This window comes from Denticeps clupeoides, chromosome 13 (assembly GCF_900700375.1).
Source record: "Denticeps clupeoides chromosome 13, fDenClu1.1, whole genome shotgun sequence".
Taxonomy (NCBI): domain Eukaryota; kingdom Metazoa; phylum Chordata; class Actinopteri; order Clupeiformes; family Denticipitidae; genus Denticeps; species Denticeps clupeoides.
The window spans coordinates 12,032,094-12,043,270 of NC_041719.1; the positions used below are offsets into that span (position 1 = coordinate 12,032,094).

The window sequence follows — 11,177 nt, forward strand, 5'->3', positions numbered from 1 at the left end:
CTCGCTCTTTCTTCCTCCCACTCCCTCTGCTGCCAGAGACAAGTCTCATTTCAATCAGCGTTGTTTTTTTTAAATCCCGAGTAGAATCTGCGTCTCCATGTGAGCCCCGCGCCCCGGCTCTGATCTGATTACTCCGGCGCACTCGGCAAAGCCTGGGATTCCGGAGGGAGGAAGGGAGGCGGGGGGGCTCAGTGATGCTGTGGGCCTCACCTCCCAGGAACACAGCAGACAAGTGTAAAGCCCCACAGCTGGAACAAAAGATTTAATCGTACGAGTGAAATATTGGTCCCAACGTCTGCCTACCACTGCTTCAGAGCAGACCGCAGCGTTTCATATTTCTTCTTAATTGATTTTTGCCAGATGGCAGCATCTGCCGCAGTTTGTTGCTCTGATGCAGTTACCTTCATAAGAATTCCTTGTTGCAATAAAAAAAAAAAAAAGGTCCATGCATTTCTTTAATTTATTATTTTTTTAATGCAACACAAATCTTGAACTAATCCATCACACCCTGACGTCCCCTGCACCTCTGCCATGTGGCGTCGGTGAAATTAGAGTCATGTTACTCTGATTCATGTCACTTCGGGCTTCACCCACTTGCTGTGCATGATCCATAAATAGCGCAAGTTCACATTATGCTATTATTTTACATTCAACGTGAATGAGTGCACATTTTACCTGGAGCAGATCCAGTTATCCTCCTTCTTCTTTTTGTTGAATCTGTTTTATATTTACAACTAAATAGGCTAAAATCAAATACTATGGCATGGTAATAAAGGTATATTATGGTATACGCTATGAAGTCTTATCATGCTGTATTCAGTTTTGGGGGGAAATGAATCATGCAGAGGCAGTTCTAAGTAGGGTTCCCACCCTGTCCATTGTTTCACATTCTACAGACAGATTTTGATGAACACAAAGACTGAAATTAACCTTTTCACCTATAATCCACAAACAAAACAGGATTTTTAAAGAAAGAAGTTTAGAAGTAATACTGCTTTGCTTTTCATTGCAGTGGTAAGCATGTTTTGCTAAGATTAATTTAGCTGGCCAGGGTTTTATCCCAGTTTACCCCAATTTTACACTACCATTCAGTAGCAGAGGTTCTCACCATTCAGGACAGTGCACTGGGCTTCTGCTGGCTCTTCCAGGAGAATAACCTTTCTTTTTGCTTCTGCTTTGTTGGTCTTTGAGTTTACGTTCTGTTCGGGCATCAGGTTTCAGGTGGCAGAGGACAGCAGGTTTTGTGCCAGAATATATTTTGGAGCTCTTCATTTATGCCCCTCATCTGAAGAAGAGGCCCTGCTCCAGTTGCCACCCGCATGCCTGACAAAAAGTAGCCACTTCTATCATTTGTGGTTTGACAGATCAAATTCACCTTTTGTTGGAGTGAGGGAATCAGATTTGGGTAAGGATTTTATAACAAATGACATTAATACACAAGTCCAGTGTTCTTGTGATGTAATTAGACAAACACGTTACTTCAAGGCCGCAACTGCCCAGTATGTGGACAGTTTGCTGCCACGCGCCTGCCCATACCAGTCACTGGTCTTACATCAGTGTTTACCAGTCCTAGTTCTGGTGGCTGCACCCCACCTTGATTAGGCACAGGGCTAATTGATTTGGCAAGTTATTTTATTAGAATGCACTCATGTTTCCAAATGTCGAAAAGTGGAGATGAAAATTTGGATGTATTTTTGTTAATTTTGCTTTGGATTCATTTTACGTGGGGGTTGTCTGAATTTCAAAAGAATGCAAAATATTAATTAGGGCATTTTGCATTTTGATACCTACTGTGCTATGTTTATTCCCCTTCTAGCGAATGTATATTTTTTCCATTGCTGCCCTTGAGAAACTCCCCCATTTTTATTTCAGATAAACATGTCAGTCTAGATGTCTCGGAGGATCCGCCTTAAGGAAAAATGGATCTGAAGGCTTGGTTCAGTCTCAGGTAGCTGTCATTTTTCCAGTTGCCGAAAGGCAGTTTAAAATCTGCTGAACGATGGATGAGACGCAAAATCAAATAAAAACAGCAATGATTAGGACATTATTTTTAGAGATATATTAAGCGTGGAATCTTCAAACCATGACTAATTCAAGCCATGCTTAATTGATTTGAGAGCCATGCATCTGTACACAGTAGTGTATTTTAAGAAATCCATGTCGAGGAAAAGGTATTAATGAAATATACCAAAAGTGCATGGACTTCACCAATGATTTTTGCATAAACTAATCCCAGACGGACACAGACATTGGTTAAATATTCTTTCTGCTGTTTTAAGAACAACGTGTCTACATTAGTTATGGAATCTAGTGCAACGTTATCAAAAGACATCAAAACAAATTCAAGAAGTTTAAAAAGAGTATGCATTTATATATTTCATTTTTAGAAAAAGAAAAGGCACACCAGACAACAATTTTATATTTACATCATTTGTTCATAAGAAAAAAAAAAAAAAAAAAAAACACACACAATCAAATAATACAAATGTGTTTTGATTTAAAATAGAATCCCTTTGTGGAAAGGACAAGTTGTAAAACATTTACAGATGAAACACTGTTCAATATAATTCTGTATGACTCAACCCTGAGTGCTGTAAGGCTGGGGTGTTCGTTATACTTACTCTCAAAGAAAAATATATTTATGATACTATCAAATGTCCAGCTAGTAAAAACTCTAGGGATAATACTAGCTGGCAGTTACATATTAGTAAATAGAAATTAATAACTGCTAATATACTACTAAGTGCATGAATAATAACATTCCTAGTAACACTTCCTTTGGAAGGTTTGGTCATTGCTGAGGGAAAAACATTCATTTTCATCTCTTTGGCAGAGCTGATATTGATAAATAATGATTCAGTGATAGCACAAAACCCCATTTCCTTGTGTCTACACTCACAGCTCTAAATGAGAAAAAGTATTAAATCATATAACCCCTTCGTGAAAAAAACTTCATTCCTGATTAAGGATTCAGAAAGGGACTTGTAGGTGCACCAGTCACATTAATTGGGCCTGAAGCATGGAGTAGTAGAATTAATGTGAAGATTTCTGGGTATTTCCCAGTATAGTCCCACCACATCCTGTATTCACATCATAAGCATGTAAAATAGTTCAAAGTGAAATTTTAAAATGGTAAGAACATTCAAGACCTGCACTGAACGCAGCCAGACACACATGTCACAGCAGCAGCACATTGACAAAAATGTCTGAAATCTAAGCTTGTCGGGTAGAGACAGGCTTTGGTGCTGATGTATTTACAACTAACTAGATCCTCATGTCATTAAATTAGGTGTAGGGGCACCATATGTTTAAATGCTGTGCAGAGATACATTTACATTAAATTATCGGCCTAACGGTCCATCGTCAACTCATCGAAAACTGCAGTGCCCGACACACAAGTTGTGCCCAAATTTCTTCAGATTTGAAGGTGGCATTAAAACTCGAACAATCATAACCATATCTATATCCATAATCATAACAGACCAGCAAGGCTCAGGTTCGTCCGCTATTCACAAAGCGCGTAACTCCCAAACCTGAGCTTTAAAGCGAGTTCCACGTTGGGAGCATCATTTCTCTCAATATGTAGAACTGCATTAAACCAGCCAAAAATATACTGCATACGCGGGTAAAGAGATGTGGAACGTGGAAATACACAGACGGTTTCAAATGATATTTATGTACGAGGGTTAGACGAAGGGCAAGGGTCAAAGGTTGCCATCGTCCAACATCTTGTTCACACCATCACAGATCTTCTGCAGGTGAGCCCGGTAGACTTCTGAAGGCCCGTACAGCGCGGCCAGAAACTCGCAGTCGGAGAAGTGGTTAAAGACGTGGTTGACGCGGGAGTGTGACTTGGCGGTGAGGTGCCTGTTGATGGCCTGGTGCAGGAGCTCCCGGCACTCGTTCAGAATGCCGCTCATGACGCGCCGGTCAAAGGTGAACTCGATCTGGTGGAAGCTGACCGCCGTCATTGCCAGCGTGTGGACCTTCTTCCTGAAGTTCTCCACCAGCACAAGCTCCTCCACACTGAACTGGTTGTTGCGATAAAGCACACCCAGCTTCACCACCATTTTGATGAGGTTCTTGATAATCTTCTGGGCCTCCTTCCGGTTGCGGGTGTACTCCTTAGTGACACGGTACAGCTCATCCAGCACCTCGCTGCTGGTGTCATCAATGAACAAGTTGGCCATGGTTTTAGAAGCCATCTTACTCATGAGTTTCTTCTGTGCCTGGAGGGCCAAGCTCTTGGTGCTGAACGAATCCATGATAACTGAGGAAGATAAAAGAAGAAAACATATTGTGCAAACATCAGACTTGCATTGGAAGACAGTAACAAAGTAAATATAATTCATTACTCTACTTAAGTCATTTTTTGTGTATCTTTACTTGACTAAAGTATTTAGATGTGGAGAATTTTTACTTTACCTCCGTTACATTTCAATGTCAAATATCTTTCATGTTACTCCGCTACTTTTTTCAAAGGCAAACATTCTTTTCTTATGATGAAACATCTAACCTTTGACCTGTTAGATCAAAACTAAGATGCGAGCTGTAAGTGCACCAATCAAATTACAGCACAAGGCGATTAGGCTGGTAGTAGCCTAGTGTGTAACACACTCGCCTATGAACCAGAAGACCCAGGTTCAAATCCCACTTAGTCCCATTGTGTCCCTGAGCAAGACACTTTACCACTGTAACTACTGATTGTAAGTCGCTCTGGATAAGGGCGTCTGATAAATGCTGTACATGTAAATGGAGATTGACCTGCTTGAACTACCGACTTTAGATTGATAGGTTAGGAATACACCATTTCCCATAGCACAAGCAGGCTAAAGTTAGTTTCAGTTTATTTTATAGCATGGTATGTCTTTCATGTTGAAAAAAAAAATAAATCGATTATTAGGCACAGTATGATGCAAAAAAAATGGCAATTGAAGTAGAGTTCTGTTTGTACCCAACTACATTCCCAGATACGCAAGTCGGGACTGAAACGGGTGAAAGCAGCAGCCCTCCTGCGAACTAGTTCTCTTATTACATTCTCTGTCCCTGTGCATTTTCAAGGACGTCTATATTTTAGCTCTACTCAAAAATATGTCTGTATCATGGCATCTTTTTTAATTTCACCATACAAAACGCACAGACAATTTTGGCAAGGTGCGTATTTTACGAGTGCTGCATTAACAGGTCAAAATAGATATAGGTGATCATATTTACAGTCTTTTCAAATGCATAGACCACATATCATAATACATTTTTGCTTATATTATACAATTAAAGCCACTACTGATTATTGTTCTGCATAGGGCACTTGATAAATGTCATAAATGTAAACATACGATCATTTTAGAATCAGTGGCAGAGTAATGTGACAAATTCCTTTCACCTACAATTGATTAATCCAGTAAATAAAAATTTGACTAGAGACAATAAATCACTGTACTTTTACTTTTGACACTTAAGTACATTAGAAAGTAAATACTTACGTACTTTTACTCAAGTGGACATTTAAATTGAGGACTTCTGCTGGAGTAAAATTTTACCTTGGGTAACCCTACTTTAGCTGCATGGTTTGTGTACTTTGTCCACCACTGAAGGCTTGTAATCCATGCGCATGTTGCAATTGGCTTTCAAAATATGCTATTAAAATGTTACACATAGTAATGATCAGACTTAAAAATTCCCATTTCGGATCACCAACACATCGGTGCGAAGGGCCATCTGTAGTCATTTGTGTGCTGCCTGCCAATGCACAGTGACTCACTGGTGCTTACAACAGCAAACAATAGATTAGACAAATAGCTTCACACCAGTTAACTTCATCTGAGCATTCAATGTCTACACATTTAGGCAAAGAATGTGGCCATAAAACATATCCTCCATGGCCTAAGGCCATGTGAAAAGCTCTGATTAAATCACTAAGGAAACAGGTAGAACATTCCTGCCCCTACTTCCTACTGCAGAAAGTGGGATATATTTTATTTGTATTATTACATAACCTGTTGGGTACTGAACTAAGATTTGTTGTTCCAGGAGACAGTATATGCCATGAATTCTTATACATGCTCCGCCCAAAAGAAAGCCTCAAATATAAACACAAAGGACACTTTGAAGGGAGCTAGAAACGAGCGCTTTCAGTAAAGTTAATTTGCTTGCCTCAAAGAGAAATGTCTCACAAGATCAAACTGAAATGCAGCAGCGATCAAAGATTTTGTTTCATCCCGTATGAGCTCTCTCTCTCATACACAGACACTCAACCAAATTCTGTAACAAAACACACTTTTAAGGTCCTAAAGGAAGCAGTTCAGCATCTACCATTGAATCTTTCGACTTTCATTGAAACTCAAGTTCTAAAATCACATTCTTGACTGTCACAGACCCTACACAATAAAGGAATAAAACAATAAAAAGAACTTATATTTGTGACTGCCAGTAAAAGTAAAATAAATAAAAAAAATACTATAAGAAGGCTTAGTGAAAATCTGATTTAAATATGGTACAAACAAATGTACTAAGGACAGGAAAAAAAGAGAAAAATTTTATATGATATGAAACACACTTGATGCATCAACACCATAATCTGAGAGATAACAAGCACCGTGACATCCTTCATTCAGCTTCACTAGGCTGTCTGGAATCAAACAGAAAACCTACAGGCCACAATGCAAACATTCCATGAAAATTCCTATGTGTGCAGGGCATCCATCCGAAATTCCGTAACTTACCGTACAGTGAGCTAAAACAGTATTTTTTTTTTTTAGGTTAGTATACCTGCAACCAATAGTATGCAAAGTGTATACTGTTTCTGGGAGTGATGACAATGGCAGACAATGTGGTTTATTTGCCGCTTTTTGAATTACATCAATAAATAACACACACACACACCTGAAGAGGTTCATTGTGCATGCTGTTCTGTATTTCAGATGTTGCACAATGTGCGATTTTTATGACGCTGCAATTACAATTGTGTGAAAGCGAAGCGATTGTCATTGTGAAACACTGCAGCACAGCACACGGTGCAACAACAAAATGTCCTCTGCTTTTAACCCTCACCCTTGGTAAGCAGAGGGCAGCGTATGGGGACGGTGCCTTGCTCAGTGGGATTTGAACCAGCAGGGTGCTACTGAGCAAGGTACTATTTAGATACCCCACCCAGCAACCACCTATTTACTGCTATCTGAAAAATGCAGAAAAATACATGTTCCAACGAATATAATGCTACATCAACACATGATATGAACACATTTTAGGGGGGGGGTAGTTTTGCTGTGGGAAATAAGAGCTAAAACCATTACATGGAGTGGAAAAGACCATCAGAGATCAGCAGCACGGGTCTGTGGTGCTCACACTGCATCATACTGCAGGTTTTAGCTTTAATCGTACTATTTCATCATAACCGTCAGAGTTTGTAAAGGTACCTCTGCACTCTCATATTGCTTCTGCTCTCATCACACTTGCCCAGTTTGAGTTTTTCACCTGCTGCTGTGATCTGAGAGCTTGATGCAACACCAGCCATTACTCCCCCCGGTCTGTCTGAGAATTGGCCCGTTAGTTCTCATCCTCTGTTCTTATCAGGAAAGTGTGACTGGTGGGTTTAAACTGGTTATCTGGTTTTTCTGATCTAACGTCTCAGTTTACATCTGGTTGTGATAAGGTATCATGAATTCATCATGAACGAACGTCCGGATATAACGCGGCCGCCATAAAACCACAACATTACAGACTGATTGAGCACTCCAGTAATAGTCTGAAACATAACATATCTGGTCTTTCCAAAGAAAGCATGCTGAAGTTATGCTGAAAATGCTGAGCAGGAAATTTATTAATTGCTTGGTTAGCCCACAGTGAAGTATTAGGCAGTGCATTGGAAAAAAAAAAAAAAAAAGTTGTTTTGTTCTTATAGCTAAATTATTATTTATAACACTAATGTCCATGTAACACTGTGATTCATTTCTCCAGATGTCTACCAGTTTACCAAGGCAGTACCACAAGAATAACAATATGAAGGCCCTCGAGACATCGGCACTGTAAATATGTGACATATGCATCCATTTTCGCAGAGCTGGGTAGACTTAGACATTTTTCAAACTGATCACAAGCAGTGCAACTCATTTTAGTCTGTTTAGTCCACGACTTGCCTACTTGCCTTAAGTAGCTACTCATGATGCGGCGATTACCACAGCTGAGTAGTAATCACTTCCTCTGCTGTGGCTGATAGTGTCTAGCCTTACTAGCTACAGGCATTTGGCTCAAACCCTGCTGAACCAGGGGCTCTTGTGTTTTTTATAGCAGCAAACCCCCAAACAGTTCCAAGGAGCCCCTTAAAAATAATTACCTTGCCAAATGGGGGTGGGGAACTGGTGACCCTCTGGTAATTCACGTTAAAACACTGCACCCCCTAAACCCAACTTTAAGGACTGTAGGCTAACCCACACATGGTTAAATTCCCTGCCTTCTTTATCCAGAGCTCACAGGAGAAATATGGATATTAGATGTCTCAATGTCTTGAATTATTACTATATATAATAATAATAATAATAATAATTCAGCATCACATGCTAATTGATTTGCCATTACACACCTAGTGGGATCAGCCTAGCGGTTAAGGAAGCGGCCATGCAATCAGAAGGTTCCTGGTTCGAGTCCCGAGCAAAGCACCCCAAGCATTATGAGACTACAGAGTCACAGGTTCAAACCCCACTTATTACCACTGAGCAAGACTGTCCCCGTAACCACTGACTGCAAGTCGCTCAGGATAGGGGCGTCTGATAAATGCTGTCACCCAGCCAACAGCATGTGATTGCTCACAACACCATTTAAAAACAGAAACTAGTACAAACAGTGTAGTGGCCGCTGTTTTTTCCACTTTCAATCACAGCGACATTGAACAAATGAATCTTGAATCGGGCAACCTTTAGAGACTCTAGCATGAACGTTCAATAATGGATCGTCAATAAAGTCTAGTGGTTATTAGATTACAAAATCAGAACACAAAGGAAGAAGTGACTCTGTATGTAGGCATTTGCAGACATGGCTTATATTAGCCCCATTACTCCTTGTAAACCAAACTCTCCTTTCCTGGTCGCCCATCTCACAGCTGCGGTTAAGTGACCATTATAAATATTTGACGACCTGAGCGGCCACCGATCCGGCCACCAATCTTATTCAGTCAAATCAAGTCATTTATTTCCAAGAACGTGGCCGGCAGCTGTCAAATGTTAAACATTTCGGAGGGGAAGTCAGAAGAATAAACTCCGCCGTCCCCTGTTAATGTTTCCTTGGAGACGGAGGGGCGAAGCTGCAGGCCGCCGTCTTTTCCGTCGCCTGTCAGCGACCGGCCGCCACCGGACATCGTCGCCGCTGCAGGTTCGTTTCCAGCGGGGAGGAAACCGGCACAGCGGCCATCGGTTTTAATCCCCTCTATTGACGAGGCGATCGGCCGCACGTAGAGCTTCTATTAGCATAATTAGTATATTATTAACACTTGATCGCGCAAAACAGACGCCAGCTAGTGAACGTATAAGGAACCCGGACAGGCGAATGAATCCCAATCTTACCTCTCAGGCGTCAATCTGAACCGGATACGGGGCGTGATCGCGGACCGCGGGGTTTCGACTATTCCAATCGCGGCTTCTAGGATGAACGTCGGTCCCTCATCGTGACAGCGATGAGTCGAGAGTCGATATTTGGGTTGTTGTTTTTTTTTCCGTCAGACGAAGCGATTTATTTGCGGCCGCGAGCGCGGGTTCTGCTTGTCTCGACCCGGGCGTGAATAATTGAAACGCTGTTTTCTTCTCCTCGCACGTTCTAGATCGGTTTCAGGAGCGTGTAACTGGACTCCTCCTTGCAACAAAAAAAAAAGTTTCAAACTCCACGGCCTGCGAAACTTGACGACTGACGGCCCCGTCGTCCAATCGCTGCGCAGCACCAGCCTCGCCTCAACCAATCATGGAGCGCCATTGTCCCGTTGGCGCCCGAGGTCCCTCCCCTTTCAGCCAGTTTCCAGTAATTATCCTCAATGAGATCCCAAATTCAAGGTTGAGAATTTCCCAAAGGAAGCCGCTTCAGACGAACAATGAAGGGGAACTCATGGCACACTCTACAAACAAGAAATGGCCATAAATCACGACACAAAGTAATAACGTTAAACTAAACACGTGAAACAAATCTGGTTCTGTTATTTATTTATTTTTATTTTTTTTTTACCGCACGTTTTTCCTCCCGTTTCTTTAATCCACAATTTCCAGAGGTGCATGAGAATAGGTGTGGAGCAACAGGATGTTTTCTGGACAGAGAAACGTGTTGTCTTCCGCTTCGGAAGTCTGTCGGCCGGCTCGTTATAAATGGGGACACCCCCTCCCCTGAAATGGGGTCACCCCTGCGGGACGAGCGGAGCGTTTTGCCGGGTTCTGGCAGCGTCTTGCATGGCAGAATGTAAAGAGACCCTCCCTCATCAGAGTAATTGATGTAGGTCGTGAGTGTGACGTATAATCTCGACGCAACGGTGCGATATTTGTGCACACCCGTCAACCAGAACATTATCACCAGTGCTGACCAGTGCCTGTGGGTCCCCATGCCGATCTGACGTTTGCTGATCAGCGTTCTGTGTCTGTATCTGTCTTAAAATAAAAACCAGAATGTACAAGGTAATGCATGTAGGAATATGCATATCATACAGATCAAAAGAAACTAAAGCCTGAATAAGGAACTTTGTCATGAGAAAAGCAGGCAGCAGGCGTCAGGTGATCCTAGAGGAAATGCAACAGGACTATGTATGAGCGGACAATGCCTGATTGTCAAACAGGTGTTTGCTTCATTATTGTTATATATATATATTTTTTGGGGTAGTACAGAGTCTGGGCCAAACAATGGTGTGATGGTTGCCAATGGTGCAGGTGCTTCTGGGATGAAATCAGAATCACAATCGTATTTATTGGCCAAGGAATTTGATTCTGGCCACTTGTGAGGCCTACGTTAATGTAATGTGTTAAGGCATACATTGCAATAAATGAAAAAGACAATTAGACAATATAAAGCACAAGTGACAAAAGTGTGCAAGTTAAATATAGAAGGCGGCAACAGAGAGATAAACACTTCAAATGGGACCATACAACAGGCCAACAAAGTCAATAAACATTATGTTCAGCTTCCTGTATTTTGTAACCAGTGGTTTTATTTTG

At 41.4% G+C, this 11,177-nt stretch overlaps 1 protein-coding gene across 1 annotated transcript; it reads right to left on the reverse strand.

Moving 5' to 3' along the window:
- Positions 1–2,482: 2,482 nt before the first annotated feature.
- tnfaip8l1 (tumor necrosis factor, alpha-induced protein 8-like 1) lies at positions 2,483–9,964 on the reverse strand. The gene is made up of 2 exons (XM_029000965.1): positions 9,555–9,964; positions 2,483–4,270 (listed from the first exon to the last, which is right to left on the reverse strand). Exon 2 carries the CDS (start codon positions 4,263–4,265, stop codon positions 3,705–3,707), a length of 561 nt encoding a protein of 186 aa, XP_028856798.1. The 5' UTR covers positions 4,266–4,270; positions 9,555–9,964; the 3' UTR covers positions 2,483–3,704.
- Between the last annotated feature and the right edge of the window lie 1,213 nt (positions 9,965–11,177).